Source organism: Myxocyprinus asiaticus, chromosome 30 (assembly GCF_019703515.2).
Source record: "Myxocyprinus asiaticus isolate MX2 ecotype Aquarium Trade chromosome 30, UBuf_Myxa_2, whole genome shotgun sequence".
NCBI classification, from domain to species: Eukaryota; Metazoa; Chordata; class Actinopteri; order Cypriniformes; family Catostomidae; genus Myxocyprinus; species Myxocyprinus asiaticus.
In genome coordinates this window covers 29736848-29757885 of record NC_059373.1, presented here as the reverse complement: position 1 = coordinate 29757885, position 21038 = coordinate 29736848, and the positions used below count along the sequence as shown (strand labels likewise).

Sequence of the window (21038 nt, the reverse complement as noted above, 5' to 3'; positions counted from 1 at the left end):
AAGGCCTTTATGTTATATTTTTTTCCCCTTTCTTTCTGTGCTTTTCCCATGTTTTCCTTTTGCTTTCTTGTAACTCCATTGCTCTCATTCTGTACCCATTTCTGAAGTCAGCTAATCAAACCCTCTCTTTATTTCTGGTTCTTTTTCTCAGGTAGTGGAGGCTAATGCTGTGATACTGCAGGAGTAACAATCAGGCTCTCGTTTGATGCAGTGAAGTGCTCCTTGAGGAAAAACGCAAGCAAAGGTATGGACCAAAAACAACACGGCCCTATGGCCAGCTCTTACATCAGCCATATGGTAACATGTGAGAAAATTTTGGAAAACAAAGGACAAGAACAAGAATAGTAATAGTGCAAATTTTCGTATCAGTTTTAACACGTACAGCAAAGTCACAACTCAGGAAAAGTGCTGTATGAACAGATGTCATGTTGAAAAATGTATTGATTTTAGTTTCTGCTTTGCATCACTACCTATACCTATATACAATCTCCCATTTGTCTCTTGATCTTCAGCCACTGTAATGAATCCACAAACAGATTAGACAAAAGCATTAGTGTTAAAGTTACACAACATCCTGGATGTGACATTCCAATAAATATGTATTTTCCTGGCCAGGTCTGGCCTGAGCAGATCAGAGAAGAACATTCTGAGAGTGCTGTGAATGCACAAGTTTTTGCTCCACTTTCAGTCTCAGACAGTTGAGGTTGCAATCCTTTTATTTATTTATATATTTATTTATTTTTAGTTGGCTGAACAAGCTGCCACTAGGGTCACTTCCTAAACTATCAACAGAGTTTTTCTGTCTCCAAGTACACCAGGGCTCTGTGTTCTCAATGCAGCTTTTAGTTGTACAAAGTCTGCTTTAATCATTTTAATTTCCCATCCTAAAGCATGTAAAGCAAACTATGATAACAGGCAGTTAATTTCAAACCACAAAATAGAAAATGGAACAAACACTGCTCTGACCATTGTGGATTTCCATACTGGTCCATGCTGTTTATGCTGTTTTGGTGCTGGTCTGTAGGTTACACCAAGCATATTTTATGGGTTAAATTAAGTAAAATATATTATTTTCAGTGTCTGAACCAGCATCCAAAACACATCATACGCCAATCTTTTCAACAAGGAAGATTGGGTGCTTTTTTGTTTTCACTCTCTTCAAAGCGCAAATCGATGACTGCGTTATTCTAAATAAAGCAGAGCTAAGGTTTCACACACAGGAAGCAGTAGCTACAGCGTTCAAGCTATCAGTAAACCCTTGCACTCATATAAGTCATCCTTTCTCTAACCTTCACCCTACTAAAACCAAGCGTACAAACACACACACACACACAGTGGTACCACAGAGAAATGGTTTCACCAGGCTCATTTACAATAAGCCATCCCTTTAAATAGCAGTCAGAAAAGAGAAGTGTGAAAGAGCAGATTGATGTTGAGCTCAGAGCTGCAGTGAGGATTGTGGGGAAGGCTGATAGAGTTGCTGTGGGGCCACATTACAGCAAGACTGACTCTCAACAGCTGCGTTCAGGGGTATCTCTGGACGAGGAATACAGGGGAGGAAGATACTGAGATAAGAGGGAAAAAACTGAGTGGACTTGCGCAGTGAGAATCTAAGGGAAGGTGGAAGAACGAATGCAATCATTTGTTGGCTGGTAAGTAATGAGAGATGGCCATACTGTATATGTCAAGCTGTATGCTTTTTGTGTTGAGGTGACAGCTATAGAAAATTAATTATACATTGACAGCTTTCTGAGTGAGCGCTTTGGTGAAACAAGATAAATGGAAGAGAGGTTTATTATTATTTAAAGAGTTTTTGCTGGAATGGGGGATGACAGCAAATGACAGACAGACAGACAGACAGATAGACAGATAGATAGAGCATGATACAGCACTTAAAGCACACAAGGTTGTGCTTTTCTGATGGACTGTAGGCATGCATATATGTGCTAAAGTCTCTGGCCACAATAACCTATAGCTAAAGCAGCAAAGATATGACAGGGAATGCTCAGGTAGCGGCCTGGGATTTGGCTGGTAGCTGATGAAAAACTCAGATATAGAGAGTAAGGGAGGGAGAGGCAATGTGGTCCAGTCATGGAAACAGGGCTCTACTGATGGTTGCCAGGAGACAGACAGAGGGGGATATACTGCCTCTTAAGTGATAAACAGGCTGAGAGGAGCCATCTTTGGGTTGAGTGCTAGAAGCAAAGGCAAGGGCTTGAAGCACCTTTAGAAGGCTAGATATGAATGGGTCAGCTTCTTATTTCCTGTGCATTTCCCTATATTTTTGCTCTTGGTAACTTGTAGTTTTGCTATGTATTCTTGTGTCTCTTGAGAAATGGTATGATAGGTTTTGTATTATTATTAATGCTAGGGAGATATGCTAATCCCTTCCGTCTTTCTTTAAAATGTATTTATTTTTTATCTCGCGAATGTTTTTAGACTCCATTGTGTCCAGAGTTATTTTCAAGAGAAACTACACATTTAAGTTTCCATTGAGAACTGCAGAAGATCTTAAGTTTATTACAAACTGATTTAGCAAACCAAAAAAGCATCCTGGTCTCACAGAATCACATTTCTATACCTTCATTTTTACAAAATGATTATAACATGGCTCATTGTATGTACACCGCGGTTTCCTGGTGAAATGAATGAACACTAGAGGCACTAAAACTGGTTAAATGAACACTGGAGGTGCTACATCAATGACTTTTATTCCTTTTCACACAAATCACAAGTAAAATAACTGATTATCAGTTCATAAACACGTACTTTTCACACTTTTCCTCACACAATGCTATCTTATGACATCTAAACACTTTTACTATAGCATGACTTGTAAGGCAATATATTTTAATGTCTGCATTACATAACCTACTTCACTTACAAGCTTGTTTAATCACAATCAAATTGCACAGTAGGTCAACTGATCAAGCGTTGCACTTGCAATGCAAAGGACCAGAAATATGAGTCCCGGAGAGCATGTGAGTCGACGTGTGAGGTGTAAATCTCATAGAAACACCACAAAATGACGTGGTTGCTACAGCAGTTGTGCTTTTTCTAACACTATCAATTAAGTTTAGGTTTAAGGTTTAGAGTAGGAAGGTTAGGGTTAGTTTAGGGTTGGGTTTAAAATGTAACTCACTTTTAGTGCCACAAAGTGGACATTACACCTTGTAACTGCTGCAATATGTATAATGTCACCACAGTCATGTAATTTTCATGATATCAGGCAGCAAAAGAGTTGTGTTGATGATATAACACCATAACCCAACCAAGAGTGATGCAATGTAAATCTCAGATACCATGTAAATCTAAGTTGGTCCAAAATCCTGCTCCAAATGATTGTATATTAAACAGTTTTTGTTGCGTCTCGCTGGTTAGCCCATCCATCAGTGACATATTTTGGTTCACAATCATGCGCCACATAATTGCATATTAAACATCAAATATGTTCTGATTGGCTGGGATTATGTCACATTGCTCAGTATATTCGCTTTCAGTATGGACAGACAAATTACTTGTTGCTAGAAACTTATGTCAGGTCTGGTTAGGAATAATATTACTGTGCTAATTGGTACTCAGTGGCGAATTTATTCATGGGCGACGTGGGAAGCCGCCTGGGCTTCCCACACTAACCCATCAACCCCCCCAACCAAATTTTGTAGGCAGTGGGTGTTGAAGGGGAGGGTTCACACCAGGGCGCCATACAAACTAGAAACGCCACTTATGGTATTGTAACTACCAAAATGTTATTTTCCTTTGTGGTTTGTCATGATGAGTTTAGTGAACTTCAGAGTTATTACTAGTAAATGAAATTCAGTCTGTTCTTTTTCCTACAGTGCTGCATTGCAACACACAATATGGCGGGCAAAAAAAAAAGGTCACCGATAAAACAACAAAGCCCCAGAAAGTAACTTTAAAAATCATGCATTACTTTTATGACATAGTCTTAACGAAGAAAAACACAGAAAGGGGTGAAAATCAACCCATTACTGTCCCACACATTGATATATATGAAAATTGAGATTGCTTTTAGAATTTTAACCCCCAAAACTGCCATACAAAAAGTCTAAATTTACAGCAGTGAGTACAAGGTTTTGGCACACAAAGTTTTGATTATTTTGTTTTGAATTATTTCAGCCATAAAGGGCTTTTTCATTACTCTTTACCCCATGAGAAAACTAGCATCAAACTCCTTAGGATAAAGTGCATTTTAATCTTTTCCACCGTTTTACAATACAGTTTGTCTTCATAGCTGCAGTATGAAAACATCCAGTCACTTTCACATTGACATTCTAGAAGTATTTCTAATGCATATCATCTAGGTTGTATTGCTTTGTACTGTATGTATTTGTCTTCCTTGCTCAGGTTTGCCGGCCATGGGGAACCTCATTAAGGTCCTTGGCAAGGATTTAGAGAACTGTCCTCATTTTTTCCTGGATTTTGAAAGTAAGTGCTTCACTGGTGTTAGGTGTGTGTATTTGTGTTCAAATGTGATTGTGTGTGAATGGTGATGGAGGTATCAGGGTTGGAGCAAGGACAGCATGTGCAGATCAATCCGCTGTGTGGATGGTGACATTAAGACAGACTGAAGGTTTTCATTCAAGTTTTTTTTGTGTGTGTGTGAAACTTTTCCTTTTTGCTCTCTCAATGTGGCTGCCCAATTATTATGTCAGCACTACACCACCAAAAAAGGCCATTAATTTCCCTACATGTACTCTAAGGTCCACTCCCAAATGGCACACCTGTCCCAAGTGGCCACGAGCAGGAATGGATCATGGTCCCGCGAGCCCCCTGGGTACACGTCTTTGAAGGGCCCCACCAGGCTGCTGTCTCTAGTGACAAACCCCTTACCCAACAGTATGTTAAGCTACAAGGGATGATTTGCCAAAAAAATAAAACATTTGGCACCACATGTTTTGTTCGACTAAAACAATGGACAACTTCGTCAAGACAAACATTTATATTGACTTTACAAAGCCTTACCTGAAAGTAAAAAGTTTTAAAAGCTTTAGTTCTAAAGGTTTTACAGACCTTACAGTAAGACAAACAACCATCTAGTTAGATAGATAGACAGACTGTCAGATTTTGAATCATTTAAAAAATGTTGACAGTTGGCCTGTTGGAACATTCCGTCAATGCAAGTCTATGGAATTTTGGAGATATTTTATTACATGCTACGAGAAAGCTGGGATTCCAATCAGTTAGAAAAGTCATAGTACACTATTTAAGAACAGTCTGAAAGTTTGTGCCAAGTTTGGTGGATTTAGCCTGAAAGCTGTAGGTGTTACAACTGAATCATTTTGGTCTTTGTTTAGGGATTTTGGAAAAACCCTAATCATCTTAAAGTGTAGAACAGTATGTTCTATGTAACTATAAATAGTAAAATAAACAGTCTGCAATGTTTGCAACAACTGGCCCCGGCAGTCCAAGACCCCCAGGCTTTGGCCCCACTTTCCCGGTCCCCAAACCCTGCTCACGAGCACCCCTTTTGCGACCGCTATGTGCCCTCAATGCACCCTTTTGCTGGGCCTACTCTGGTGTAGACTTCACAGCAGACAGTTACCCAACAGAAAGTGTATACTCTGAGGAGGGCTGCAAGGGCAGAAGGTTCCACTTGGGACAGGACCCATATCTTGATGCAAAGAGAGCAGAAAGTAAAAGTTTCATTGTGATCCATGTGACCATAACACATCCCCCGATACAAGAATCTCTTTTGGCCAGAGCGACATCCCACACCCCAAAGTCCATCCCACATCCTACAGCCAACCTGTCACCTTGTACACACCCCTCTCCACCCCTACACTGCAAAAAAACTTTTCTTACTCAGTATTTTTGTCTTGTGTTTCAGTATAAATATCTCAGCATTCTTAAAACAAGATACATTTACTTGATAGGCAAGATGACATAAGATATTAAGGGCCCTATTTTAGGAGCATTAGCGCTAAGCGCAGCACTATGCTTGAAATCATTTGCGCAAATTCAGTGGGCAAGGCCATGAAGTTTTGGTTTTTTTGTGCAAGCATGTGTTAAGTCTGGGCGCAAGTGGGTTTGGCAAAATTAAGCACACAAATTGCTAATGGACTGGGTCAAGTGCAATTTAATTCTAAGGTTCTCCATTTATTGCACCATCTGCATCTGTCTGCATTATACAGTCCATTCCCTATCGAGCACCAGCGATATAAACAAAGACAGTACAATCACAAGAAGTTGGTAGTTTACATGGACTGTATGCAATGAATTAGAAGAACAGAAATATGCGCATTAACTTTTGCGCATTAACTGTGTCCTTGATGAATGTCTAGTATATTTCTATGACAGTGGAACGCACTTTTTATATGCATGGAAAATGCGTTCTCGCAGCCTGTAGCAGGACTTGAATGTAGGCTCCTTTAAATTATGGAGAGTGTAAGTATTATTAATCATTTTGATCTACTGACACACATATCATGGCTTGTATTAACAGTGACTGTTTCAGGCTTTCCAGACTTTTATCAGACTTCACTTCTACCAGTCAATTTTGCTTTAAAATAAAAATGCATTTATTGAAACACAAAAGAAATTCAACCAAAAATATTTTTACATTCAAATTACACTGTAAACGAAACGGAAATAAAATTAAAATAACAAAGTGTTCAAAAAATCATATATAACTACCTTTCCAAATACAAACATTTTACTCTCTCCAACTTCTTCCATCGGCCCCTTTTGGAGTGACATAAAAATCACTCTACGCCAACAGGTGGACAAATACCAGTACAAATTAAATCATAAATACAATTGCAAATATAAACATAATAATCATTGAAAGTGATTGAGACATACTTTGATGTTCCACTATATTTTCAGATTTTGGACGTGAACTTTATTACCACCTACTGGTGGAATCTCCAAACTGCAAATGCAGGAACTGAGTTTGGACTTTGCACTGAGAATAGAGGTGCTTCTCAAACGTCTTAGTGCATATTTCTCAGGAAAATAGTAAATTGCTCCACTTCATTACATACAATACCCACAGTCTGCACGATTACATCCACAGTTAGTGCAAAAACTCCCATCCAAACCCACTTGCACTTTGTGCTTTCACAAAAATTGGATAACACGCACGTTGCGCATAGCGCCGTGCTTAGTGCAGTCAAGACAATAGAGCCATATGTCTTGTTTTCAGAGAAATCTAACAAAATGTAACCGTTGTGAGGTTTATGCCTAAAATACAACAAACTATTTGCCAATGTGGTAAAAAAAAAATACATTTGTTTTCCTTTTAAATCTTTTGTCACTTTTCTTCTCAAGTAAATGTATCTTGTTTTAAGGATGCTTAGATATTTTAACATGAAGAAAATGAGTAAGAAAATTATCTTTTTCAGTATAGACTCCACACACACAAACACACACATTGACATAAACACACATCCGACACCAGACACACCAGCCTCCCATGACCCACATGCTTCTCCCTTCTCTCTGTTTCAGGGGGAACATGGGAAATCTGCTGAAACAGCTGGCTTGTGCCGAACTTGAGCATGGCTCAATAATTTTCCTTGACTTTGAACGTGAGACCATCAGCTTCTTATGTTTTGAGTTTTGTTTTCTTTCCCATTTAATCATTGGTTCCTCCTCATCCACTGTCCTCTACATTTTCACTTCCTATTCTCCGCCATCCCTCTGTTTGTGCATCAATGCCTGGCATTCAGGGGTTTTCTCTGTGACCTCAATTTGTGAAATGACTTTTTTCACCTATCACCAGTTCTGCTGTGATCTGCAGAGCTATTGGCCATCTTACGGATGCCATGCTTTTTTCAGCAGTTAAACTGGGGTGGAAAACATAATCACAATCTTAACTGACTTTCATTATCTTCTTTTTTCACACCAAACCTTTGCAGACTTGTAAAGTGTGTTGGCTCCATAATCTGTTCCTGTGTATTCTTGCGCAACTGGATGTGTGTGTGTGTGTATGCATTATTAACCAGTCTGAAGGGTTTAAGGAAGTGGGAATGGAAGCTGCCGTTTGAAAGGGGAGCCTCAATTTCCTTATTCTCTGATGTTGTGTTCCCTTTTAACCCTTACTTCACTTCTCTCCCTCCTGAGTAATCATTCCTTTTATGACACCTCTAACAGCTACATGCCTAACATCTCCTTCTTTATAGAGGACATAAAACTCCCATCCATCAAGTGGGATCCCTTGGATGATTTAGAACAGTTGTTGTCCAGTTAGAATAAAACGTATGCTGTTCTTATGCTGCCTTCACATACTATCAGAATTATCATAAATACAAGTTTCCTATTTGGAAGTTGCACATGAACAACCCCTCAAGTCATTATTATGACAAGGAAACTTGGAGATAATTTTGAGATTTGGGAGATACATTTTCAACATGATGGAGAATACAGTTTCTGTGGTGAATGACAAAAGGTTTTATTCATTTTTCTAAATGCATAAAATGCATCTAAATGGTCATATGCTTTTATTTAAATCAGTAACCATTTGGTGCAATTTGTAAATTTTTTACACAGAGAAAATAGCATGTATCTGACAAAAAATTCCATTATTGTCAACAAGCTGACTGCCAGGTATTACAATGTCGAAATGAGAGTTCCCCAAGAAATATGCAAGAATGAATCATTATTACGACTTTAGAAGTGGGAAGTAGGATAATTCCAATAGCATATGATGGCAGCTTTAGTCCAAAGTATATTAGTTAAATTGGTGAGAGACTGGTCTGTATTTCATTACAGCAGAATTATCTCTGACTAGAGGTGCGTGTCGGTTTGACTGAGGTCTAAGCAGGTGAATCTCATAATACTCGTCAGAACAAGGTCCAGATCATGTTTTATCCCAAAATCAAAAAATTGAATGAAAAAATAAATAAATACTTTGCATTCAAAGGAAATGAAGGACCAGTTTAGGACCATTAGGATTTTTGCATTGTGACATTATTTTCATGAAAATTATGCACATTTTACTTCAAAATATCTATGAACATAATACAATAAATAAATAAATATTGCAGTAATTAATGAATAAATAAATAAATAAATAAATTCAATTGATAGATTAATAATAATAATAATAATAATAAAAATAAGATTCAAGAAAAAAAAAGAAAGAAAAAAGAAAGAAAAGATTCAACATCCTTAAAGGGATAATTCACCCAAAAATAAAAATTCTCTCATCATTTACTCACCCTCATGCCATCCCAGATGTATATGACTTTCTTTCTTCAAAGATTTTTAGAAAAAATATCTCAGCTCTGTAGGTCCATACTATGCAAGTTAATGGTGATCAGATATGAAAGTGTAAGTGGAGATTTAGAGTAAAAAAAAAAGGACTTAAATTTCTGTTTCTCAACCACACCTATTATATTGCTTCTGAAGATATGGATTTAACCACTAGAGTCACATGGATTACTTTTATGTTTCCTTTATTTGATTTTTGGAGCTACAAAGGTCTGATCACCATTCACTTGCATTGTATGGACCTACAGAGCGGAGATATTTTTTTCTAAAAATCTTTGTTTGTGTTCAGCAGAAGAAAGAATGTCATTCACATCTGGGGTGGCATGAGAGTGAATAAATAATGGGATAATTTTCATTTTTGGGTGAACTATCCCTTTAAAACAAGAAAAAATTACTTAAGAAGCAGAAGGGAATTAGAAATTAAGTCTGGTTTTTAAAAGAAATAAAACATAATTTAGTATTTTTGTACTCCCTTTAATTTTTGCTAATTTAAAAAAATCTTTGTAGTAAAGTACATTTTTCACTATACAGCAAAAAAAAAAAAAAAAGTATCACAGTAATGAGAATCTAATAAGAAGCAGTGGGAGTAATAAAAAAAAAAGCTCAAAAGTAAAATGTGGACACATTATGGTAATGAGATTTTGTCTGTAAAATGTGCTTATCTATCTATTTATCTGCATCAAAAAATTCAATAACATCTCAAATATGACATATTGGCACAGAAATGGGAGATAAAAAAAGCCTTTAAATCTAAGATCCAAAATCAAATACTTATTACTACAAAGCTTACTTAATAGCATTAAAATAAAATATTATACAGTATTATAATTAAATATTATTATATTTTATTTTAAACATAGACATTTAGGCTATTTCTTTTTTAATCAGAATTAAGAGATGCACTACTTTATTCAAAGTTTCAGCCTCTCAGTAGTTATTAGTTAATAGTTATTATTACATCTTTTATTTTCAGAAAACAATGTTTCTCTCCACACCGCAAAAACCCATCCGTTCTTTGAAGATCACAGGCATCATGAGCAAACAGAACCTGAGGTGACACAGCTGACAGGATCCCAGTTACAATTACACTCAAGTGTTGTGTGTGTTCGTTTGCATGTATGCACAGGCTTGGGGTAAGCACTGATGTATGTTTGCTCAGCTGATAGCATCATGGCCATCAGCCACAAACATCTACGTGCAAATTCATTCAAACAAGCACACAAGAACAGATAGAAAGAGTGGGAGAAAGACAGGGAAAATGCATTATGCTTCTGATAGAGATAATTGCTTCCATCTACATTACAGCCCCTCCGTTTGGGTAACGGTGTACACAGTAAATCAGGCAGGGAGACGTACTCCTTCACACGGATCACTTATCATACAGAGAGAAGCTTTGGGAGACAAGGGAAATCTGATCCATGAAAGACCTTGAATGACTGCATCACCCAAAATGCCCCCTACTGCAGTTTTCACACCACATAGCACAAAATCCGTTGTTGAAAAGTAAAATCTGTGGGGAAAACTAAATAGAAAGGTTTAAACAGAGTTCAACCAAAAATGAAAATTCTGTCATCATTTGCTCACCCTCATGTTTATCCAAACCCATACAGTTTAATTTTTTTAGTGGCACACAAAAAGACAATTTTGAGGTATCTAAACGCAGGTCTTTTCCATACAGTGATAGTTCATAGTGACCACATCTGTAAAGCTTCACCAAAGAAGCACTTTAAAAGTAGTTCATATGACATGTGCACTAAATTTAAAGTCTTCTGAGGTAATATGATTGCTTTGAGTAAGTAATTATTCACTGATAATCTTCCCCTTCAATGAGCTGTTAACTCGAGAACCACTACAACCGCATTATCCAAGAGTCAGTGAATTGAACTTCGATGAACAAATCAATCTTTTGGGCCAGTTATTTTTAATGAACCAGTTGATTCTGCATAAATTAGATTGAAAGATTAGTTTACAACAAAACATGATACGTCACTTGTCACAAATTTCATTTCAAGCATGCTCTTGACTGACACTCTTGATGACTTGTAAACAAGTACACAAACTATGGAAAAAAAATGATGTGTGGTAGAAATGACTAACTGTAGGACAGTAATACAGTGGTGTGAAAAAGTGTTTGCCCCCTTCCTAATTTCTTATTTTTTTGCATGTTTGTCACACTTAAATGTTTCAGATCATCAAACAAGTTTAAATATTAGTCAAAGATAACACAAGTAAACACAAAATGCAGTTTTTAAATGAAGGTTGTTATTATTAAGGGAAAACAAAATCCAAACCTATATGGCCCTGTGTGAAAAAGTGTTTGCCCCACCTGTTAAAACATAACTTAACTGTGGTTTATCACACCTGAGTTCAATTTCTCTAGCCACACCCAGGCCTGATTACTGCCACACCTGTTCTCAATCAAGAAATCACTTAAATAGGACCTGCCTGACAAAGTGAAGTAGACCAAAAGATCTTCAAAAGCTAGACATCATGCCGAGATCCAAAGAAATTCAGGAACAAATGAGAAAGAAAGTAATTGAGATCTATCAGTCTGGAAAAGGTTATAAAGCCATTTCTAAAGCTTTGGGACTCCAGAGAACCACAGTGAGAGCCATTATCCACAAATGCCGAAAAAATGGAACAGTGATGAACCTTCCCAGGAGTGGCCGGCCAACCAAAATTACCCCAAGAGCGCAGCGACGACTCATCCAAGAGGTCACAAAAGACCCCACAACAACATCCAAAGAACTGCAGGCCTCACTTGCCTCAGTTAAGGTCAGTGTTCATGACTCCACCATAAGAAAGAGACTGGGCAAAAATGGCCTGCATGGCAGAGTTCCAAGACGAAAACCACTGCTGAGCAAAAAGAACATTAAGGCTCGTCTCATTTTTGCCAGAAAACATCTTGATGATCCCCAAGACTTTTGGGAAAATACTCTGTGGACTGACGAGACAAAAGTTGAATTTTTGGAAGGTGTGTGTCCCATTACATCTGGCGTAAAAGTAACACCGCATTTCAGAAAAAGAACATCATACCAACAGTAAAATATGGTGGTGGTAGTGTGATGGTCTGGGGCTGTTTTGCTGCTTCAGGACCTGGAAGACTTGCTGTGATAAATGGAACCATGAATTCTGCTGTCTACCAAAAAATCTTGAAGGAGAATGTCCGGCCATCTGTTCGTGACCTCAAGCTGAAGCGAACTTGGGTTCTGCAGCAGGACAATGATCCAAAACACACCAGCAAGTCCACCTCTGAATGGCTGAAGAAAAACAAAATGAAGACTTTGAAGTGGCCTAGTCAAAGTCCTGACCTGAATCCTATTGAGATGCTGTGGCATGATTTTAAAAAGGCAGTTCGTGCTCGAAAACCCTCCAATGTGGATGAATTACAACAATTCTGCAAAGATGAATGGGCCAAAATTCCTCCACAGCGCTGTAAAAGACTCATTGCAAGTTATCGCAAACGCTTGATTGCAGTTGTTGCTGCTAAGGGTGGCCCAACCAGTTATTAGGTTTAGGGGGCAATCACTTTTTCACACAGGGCCATGTAGGTTTGGATTTTGTTTTCCCTTAATAATAACAACCTTCATTTAAAAACTGCATTTTGTGTTTACTTGTGTTATCTTTGACTAATATTTAAACTTGTTTGATGATCTGAAACATTTAAGTGTGACAAACATGCAAAAAAATAAGAAATCAGGAAGGGGGCAAACACTTTTTCACACCACTGTATATAATAAAATCATTTATTAAAATAACTTAGTCTTTTTCACACAGTAAATATTGAAATAGTTTGTGATTATTGTACTCATTGTTTAGATTATCAAAATTTTAAACATGTAATAATTTTATTTTTATCATGGATTTTCATAGTTAAAAATTAAAGGTAAAGCTGTGGTCACTAGGTCACTTGTGTTGTATGGAAAAGAACTGCATGAATATTCCACAAAATTTCCTCAAGAAAGAAAGTGATACAGGCTTGGACATGAATATACTGAAGTCTACCATGGGACAATATTTGATTCTGAAGGACATTCACGTACTGTACCCTTGCTGTATCGGCTTATTAATCAAATCTCTGCAATGCTTGCTGTGTTGGAAGCCTGCACTACTCTTTAAGCCCATCCTAGTCTTGCCTGCAACTTTTAATGGAGTTATTTCATCATTTCCCAAGCCTTGGCCTTTCATTGACATTTCCTACCAGATATGTTAAAACCAACCCCAACAAATTCTGACACACATCGACACCTAAATCCTACCCATGTACTTCAGACTCAGAATAACACTATCGTCATTACCAGATTAATCCACGAGGATTTATGGTTCCTGTCTTTCAAAGCCCTTGCAAAGAGATTTCTCCCTCTGGGTTCCAAAAGCAGAGATGATAGTCTGATATTAACCCCCAATTTAACTCACACCCATCAAGTCCCTTGAAGCTTTTTTATTATCATTATTACTTCTTCCCTGCAGAAAAACAAACAAACAAACAAAAAAACTCTTAACCAGTTTCAGTATATTTGTTGGTCTTACCTTTTTTTTTAAATAATCTAATTGGTCTCCTTGCCTGGACAAGCTGGTGCTCAGCTGGTCTCTCAGCCTGATAACTGTCCTAAACCCCTCTAAAACCAGCAAAAAGACCAACCTGACCAGGCTGGGAGTCCAGTTTAAGATGTTATTTTTCACTAGGTTTGGGTACATTTCCATAAACAACTGACTGGAAAACATTCCAATTGAACCAAATCAAAGATTTACCTGCTAATATATGGAAATTATATCAGCAAATGTGTGACAAAGGTGATATTCTGTATAACTCAGGTTGACCAAAGAGTTGAAGGAGGACAGCATATGATTGACCTCTATCTTTTATGCATGAATTTAAAAAGATTATCACATTCTAATAACCCAACTCTATCTGATATCTGTCCACAGATGCCCAGCCCACAGAGGCGGAGACAGCCGTATGGAACCAGGTTAGTGCCGTGCTGGAAGAGGCCCATGGGATACTGGCAGAGTTACAGTCTTACAATGGAGCAGGACAGGAAATAAGAGAGGTGAGGCTACTGTGTCACTTTCTTAAAAAAAAAAAAAAAAAGTGAGTGGTGCAGGCCGACCAATGATGGGGGGTTGTTCTGCCGTTAAGGTTGCCAGTGTATTCTTGCGGAGTTGCTAGGTAGTTGCTAAGGTGCTCTGGACAGTTGCTAGGTGTTCGCTTACTGGCCTAAGTCAAAAGAGCCCACCCCCAAGTCTCACTATGAATTCGGCGACAAAAGGTTGAAAGTTTTCCTGCTGAAATTGGTCTGTACCTACCAAAATTCAAAGCACTGCCCCCAGTGGCCACAGCTGGAAGTGCTGTTAAACGTATGGGCACATGTGAGCTCCAGTTTCTAGGTGAAACGTCTATTAAAGTGGTGCCAAAAGCAAAAAAAAAAAAAAAATTGTTTTGTTTTGTTGTTGTTGTAAATGATGTTATACAGTCAACAGGAATGCATATTTTACTAACCATACGCTAGCCCAACCCTAAACATGGAGTGAAAATGTAATCTTTGAGCAAATATGCAACCTGCGAACCGTGCTTATTATTGTTTATGTGAATTTGATTACTTCCTGGTTTCCACAAGACTCAAACCCGTGTCTCTGAGAAAATTGAAATTCGGCTCACTTAGAAATGTAAAAGTACACCTCAACTAGCCATATGATTTGAGGTGTAATTTATGTTTGTATCATAAACAGTGCAGCAAGTGATGTAGCGAATACTTTGAGATAGTGATTTGAGCAAACCATAAACCAAAGTATGAACAACAGCAATGGGATTTCTGTAAGATTATTAAGCAAATGGGCACTATACGAGGCATTCGTTTTAGCAGGATTGTAGTTTGACAGTTTTGAACTGTGAATTCTTACATATCTGATCAAAAGAGAGCAGGCAGTATAGTTATATAGGTGCAAACAGCTGTGTAGCTGACTCTAGTTAAGTCTAGTAGCAGAATACGAAAGCCGCCATTGGTGTTGGAGTGTCTTTTTAAAGTGTTCTTGCATGTCCTTCTCTTCAGGCGATTCAGAACCCCAATGACCTCCAGCTGCAGGAGAAAGCGTGGAATGCTGTCTGCCCTCTGGTGGCCAAACTCAAGAGGTTCTATGAATTCTCACTCAGGCTAGGTAAGTGGGTGGCCATCTTTTTCCATTTGTCTTTTTTATAGTCACGGAACAGGTCTTGCGTGCCTGAGTCATCCAACACATGCATGCATCCGTTTCTCTCCTCCTCTGTAGCTGAACTCGTAAAGAGTTGTCATGGCAACTGTGGCAGCAGAGCATAAAGGCGGCCGAGTTTGTGCCTAACCATGCATGCTGACAATTCACTAGACAAGTTTGCAAGTAGTCGATAGATTGCCACTTTTTTAGAGGCAGTACTAACTAGTGAGAAATGCAGATCTCCAGGCAGATAGACTATATGGAGATAAGCTATCCGTGCCGCGCTACGGCATCGTAGTGATTCAGGAGAAAAAAAGGCCCCACCCTCTTCAACACATCCTGATATCCACAATATCAGATCCCTGGCTAATAGAGTCAGGTTTCTCAGTGGGCCTCCAGATAAAACATATCAGCACTTTATTTATAGTAAGTCTGTTGCATATTTCATGAAAGGAAAGGATAGCCCCTCTGGAGACAAACTTAGGCTTACTAATGACATTCAGATATGGCTCAGCCCTGATGGCATAGCTGTACACCTTCAAGTCACCAAACAGGAAGCAAATGCTGATAGATGTACACCAGTAGTGAGTGCAGCACAGACCAAATGCACAGATTCCAATCTGTCTCAGTAGGAGACTGATCGCTTTAGATAACAGTAATGTAGTGATGATGTTGATAAGACGCTGCATTAACACTTTATATTAATGATTTGGTTTAAAAAAGAAATGCAGTTTTAAAAGCAGCTGTTGTAACCACAAAAATACATTGATGATCATGACTCTGCTAAAAAGACTATCTTAAACCTGCCTAAGCTGGTCTAGATAATTTAAGATAGTCTAGCTGGTCTCCCAGACTTATCTCAAAGTGAAATCGGAAACAGTAGGTTTACTTTTCTTTAGCTAAAATCGGTCTGTACTTACCGAAATGCAAAACACTGCCCCCAGTGGTCAAAGCGTTAAGTGTTGTTGGGCTTTCGGGCACGTGTGAGCTCCACGGGGGGCCGCCAAAGTCAGGTTGTGAAGCTAGTTGTTTTCAGTTGTACAGGCAGCAATTCAGTGAAGAGGAATGCATATTTTATGAACTGAACCCCTTAACCAAAATTCCAAACCTAACCATCAGGAATAAAACTGTAATGTTAAAGGGAAAAATGCAACCTCCAAATTGCGCTCTTCACTGATTATGTGTATGCAATTACTAACTGGTTTCAAAGTGGTATCCAAACCGGGTCTCCCACGTTGCTAATGCAACACGCTTGCAGTCATGTCACAGGGTAAGTTAAACGTGTTGGAGCCTCTGCAAACATGTCTGATGGGAGATGGCACTTGTCAGTGAGTAGGCTTAATGTGGCCGATCCTAGGATACTGGAAGTATCGGAAACGACACGTTGACCTCCCGTGTGATCATGTCGGTCCCAGCCTGGCGAAGCTGGTGTTCAGCTGGTCTTGCCTAAGTTTGTCAAACTTGTCTAAGACCAACAAACCAGACCAGCCTGACAAGGCTGGAAGACAGGCTAAGGCCAACAGACCGGCTTAGGCTGGATTCATTAATTCATTAATTTTCTTATTTTCAGCCTGCAAAAAAAGATTTTCAAGACAAATATTTTTATCCATTCACTTGCACTGGATGAAACTAAAAACCTGGGATACTTTCCTAAAAATCTTAAATCCTGTTCTGATGAAGAAAGAAGGTCATATACATCTTGGATTTTTGGGTGAACTATTCCTTCAATATCTTATGTCATTTTGCTTGACAAGTAAATAAATCACATTTTAAGAATGTTTAGATAATTTTACAGGAAAGCAAGACAAAAATGCTTGTCTTGAAAAATTTTTTTTTTCTTTTTTTTTTTTTTTTTGCAGTGAGGTGATCCTGACTGTACTGCCCTGCAAAGGCAAAACACAGAAACTGCACATTTTGTCAAAATTCAGTTTGTCAGAATTCAGGTCTCTAAGTCTATAATCTGTGCTATGACAGATGGCTTTGGTTCAGATTTGATTCTGATCATGACCATCAGGGACGCAACTACCAATTTTCGAGGATGTATTGGACACCTACATCGCACCCCCATCCCCTACCTTCCCCTACCTTCCCCCTAGCAGGTTTTCGCCTTCTTTTATATTTCGCCCATTGCATATATGGTTTTTGCGCCTCTGATGACCATCATATACTGCAGTTTGGAGTCATTAATGCTTGAATCAGCTGTGCTTTCCAACATTGTTCAGTATCTAGGCAACCCTGATGGGATCACAGGTTTTAATGCTAAATTGCAGCAATTACAAAAATACAAAAGGGAGGGTTCAAGGTGAATAGAATGGAAACTATTTTGCTGGTAACTATGGCGATGAAGTATGCATATTGCAGCGTTGCATTATTTATACATTATACTGGTATAACTGGTGGGTTTCAAATTGCATGAAAGGGCAGAGGTGTTCAGAACAAAGCAGATGATAGAATTACTTTATGGAAATTATTTTGAAACTAATTGAAATAAGAGACAAATAGCTCCAGGGAAATGTATAATACAGTATGTACTATACTTTATAATATATAAGGCATAATAAAATCTGGAATCAATATCTCTTTCCAGAGAATGCCCTGCGCAGTCTTTTGGAGGCCCTAACTAGCCCACCCTACGCTCCCATGCAGCATCTGGAGAGAGAGCAAGCACTCGCCAAACAGTTTGCAGAAATCCTGCACTTCACTCTCAGCTTTGATGAGCTTAAGGTGAGTTCCACATAAAATATCTAGGCTTACTCTTAGTTTTCCTCTTCTTTTGGGTGTTCTCTGAGAGACAACAACAGTAAAAACTCTGGTCTTGATGGGAATGAATACGAGGCTGTGATGGATAGACTTACAGTCTGTTCAGTGAGTTGTACTGTTGTTTAAATCAGTGTTGATCATTCAGCCGACAAATAAAATAAATAAAAATAAAAAAAGCATCTTTATAAAATATTTTCAGTGGAAAAATCTCAGTTGTGAAAACTCAATGTGATCTAGGACCTTTGTACAGTGCATGTCATTGAAGAGATTGTAAATCTATCCCTTATATCCTCGATTTCATTCCCGTCAAAAATTAAAGGTGCACTCAGTAACTTTTTATTCATGTCATCTTGGACTTACAGTGACACCTAGTGGTGTGGATGCAGCATCATACAAAATCAATCGTTTTCAGTTACAGATGCCATTGTAGAAATTCAATATTCACAATCAGCCATGATTATTTTAATCCAAGAGTGAAAGTGTCCAATAACAATACGGTTACTGAGATTAAGTGAGTAGTATTCAGCTGGTCATGTGATTATAAAATGGCAGCCCCATGAGGCGCCCCTGCCCCATGTAGAATAAAACAGCTTTTATAAGGTTACTGATATGACTAGAGTCCTCATCCTATGTGAGTGGTGATGATTTTACACATCTGTTTCAAAATTACATTTCATTTCTTTAGGAGTAAAACCTTTTTTAATGGGGAAAAAATACTGAGTGCACCTTTAAATATGGCACTACTCTGAATAAGGTCTATTGCACCAAGACTACCCTGCTGGTACTCTGTACCATTTTCCTCATTTTCTTAACCAGCACCATATCAGCACTAACCACTATACATCAGCATGAAATATTCTGGTCTAAGATGGTCTTTTTGGTACGGAAGGAAATTAGGAATCATCTTAAAAGGACATTCTCTTTGAAATCAGTGTTAACATGGCTTTTCTAAACCATGTCTTTGCAGATGACAAATCCAGCCATACAGAATGACTTTAGTTACTATAGACGGACCATTAGCAGGAATCGGCTGAACAATCAGCAGGTAAGAAGATCAACAACTGCTAAAATACACAATATACATAAGAGTAAAACTCTTATAGGATGAGTTTAAGAGTGGTCTGAGAGTACCTTTGAATGCACTTATTTTGCATAATTGAAAATGACCTTTTTAATGCAACTGAAACATTAGACAATTTGCATTCCAGTTAGAAGCAGAGAATGAAGTGAATAATGAAATGGCCAATCGGATGTCCCTATTCTATGCTGAAGCCACGCCCATGCTCAAAACCCTGAGCAATGCCACGACTAAGTTTGTGTCAGAGGTAAGTAAAGATTTCATCGCATCCTGTCTTGATTCTCCAAATAAACTTGCATTGGGTTTGCCCATAAAATACTGAAATGCTGTCGTCCTCTAGAGGCTGTTACTGGTATGGAGTTAATGCACATGTACTGTATGTTACAGAACAAGACTTTGCCAATCGAGGACACCACAGATTGCCTGAGCACCATGGCCTGCGTGTGCCGCGTCATGTTGGAGACTCCGTAAGTTCCTCTGATTCAATATCTCCTCAATAAAAGAATGAATGTGTTCAGCATTCTCCCTCTCATAAATGCAGCCAACAGCTACCAATCAACGTTGATGTAAAGACATAAACGTTTGACATTTGGATTAAGGATTAATCTATTGATCTCCATTCCCTGTTCAAAGGGAATACCGGTGCCGTTTCACCAACACAGACACCATGCTGTTCTGCATGCGTGTGATGGTGGGTGTTATTATCCTATATGACCACGTTCATCCAGTGGGTGCCTTTGCCAAGACCTCCAAGATTGATGTAAGACTACATTAATCCTTATTGTTTTCATATACTGAATGAGAACTATATATACTATATCTAGAGAGTGATAATATAATGATGCAGATGCAATTGCTGTATATTTCTGAGAATATCACATAATCTAAACGCTTTCTTAAAGGAACAGCGAACACAAAAATGAATATTCTGACATAATTTACTTACTCTTATAATGTTCCAATCCAACATGAATTCCTATCTTCTGTGTAACACAAAAGAAGATGGTAGTCAGATTATGCACACAGCTCTTGTCTATATAATGTAAGTGAATGGGGATTGATGCTGTTGAGCTTAAAAAAACGACAAAAAGCACCTTAAAAGTAGTACCTGCAATTTGTGTACCATATTCCAAGTCTTCTGAAGGCAGAGGAATGAAGCAAAATTGGATCATTTACTGAGAAACTTACCCAATGCCGCAGCACTTCTGCATGTTCAAACTTATAAAACTTGCAGCGGAAGGAAGACTTTTTTGCAAATGATGACTCAAATTACGCTCTTTTACTCACACAAAGACTGACTTTGTAAAAGAAAGAGTATAGTGTACAAGTTGTGTGGACTACATTTATGATACTTTTATAAAATAAAATCCTTTTTGGAACAGCGTCAGTCCACATTTACTTTCATTGTATGGGAAAGACTAAGAGCAGCCTGGACAATTCTGCCTAACATCTCCTTTTGAGTAAATGATGGCAGCATTTGCATTTTTAGGTGACCTATCCCTTTAATATACACATATTGTTTTTTTGTACTGCTAAGTCTGTTTGGAACAGTGCTGAAGGGGTTGTTGGTTGTACCTGTAGGGTTGTGGGTGGGCGTCCATACTCACAGTGAGGGGCGAGGAACTGAAGGGGGGGTGGGGTGTGACCTTTCTTTAAAGCTGTATTTTCACATGCATATGTGTTTCTGTGCAGATGAAGGGCTGCATCAAGGTGTTGAAAGAGCAGCCTTCAAACAGTGTTGAGGGACTGTTGAATGCACTGAGGTGAGTGAGGA

The 21038-nt window shown here is 38.4% G+C and overlaps 1 protein-coding gene across 4 annotated transcripts in view; it reads left to right on the top strand.

The window, feature by feature from the left end:
* LOC127421269 (CYFIP-related Rac1 interactor A-like) overlaps nt 1-21038 on the top strand; it is a 39885-nt gene that overhangs the window by 15374 nt on the left and 3473 nt on the right. Inside the window, exons 1-11 of one of the 4 annotated variants that reach the window (XM_051664162.1) lie at nt 1409-1652; nt 4369-4449; nt 7474-7553; nt 14167-14288; nt 15288-15393; nt 18014-18150; nt 19154-19231; nt 19395-19511; nt 19652-19731; nt 19898-20024; nt 20957-21027. In XM_051664162.1, coding sequence (XP_051520122.1) covers nt 7481-7553; nt 14167-14288; nt 15288-15393; nt 18014-18150; nt 19154-19231; nt 19395-19511; nt 19652-19731; nt 19898-20024; nt 20957-21027 — 911 coding nt within the window. In that variant the 5' untranslated portion in view covers nt 1409-1652; nt 4369-4449; nt 7474-7480. Of the gene's footprint in view, nt 1-151; nt 245-1408; nt 1653-4368; nt 4450-7473; nt 7554-14166; nt 14289-15287; nt 15394-18013; nt 18151-19153; nt 19232-19394; nt 19512-19651; nt 19732-19897; nt 20025-20956; nt 21028-21038 lie in introns of those variants that run through there. The other 3 variants (XM_051664164.1, XM_051664161.1, XM_051664163.1) reach the window with 3 other exon arrangements.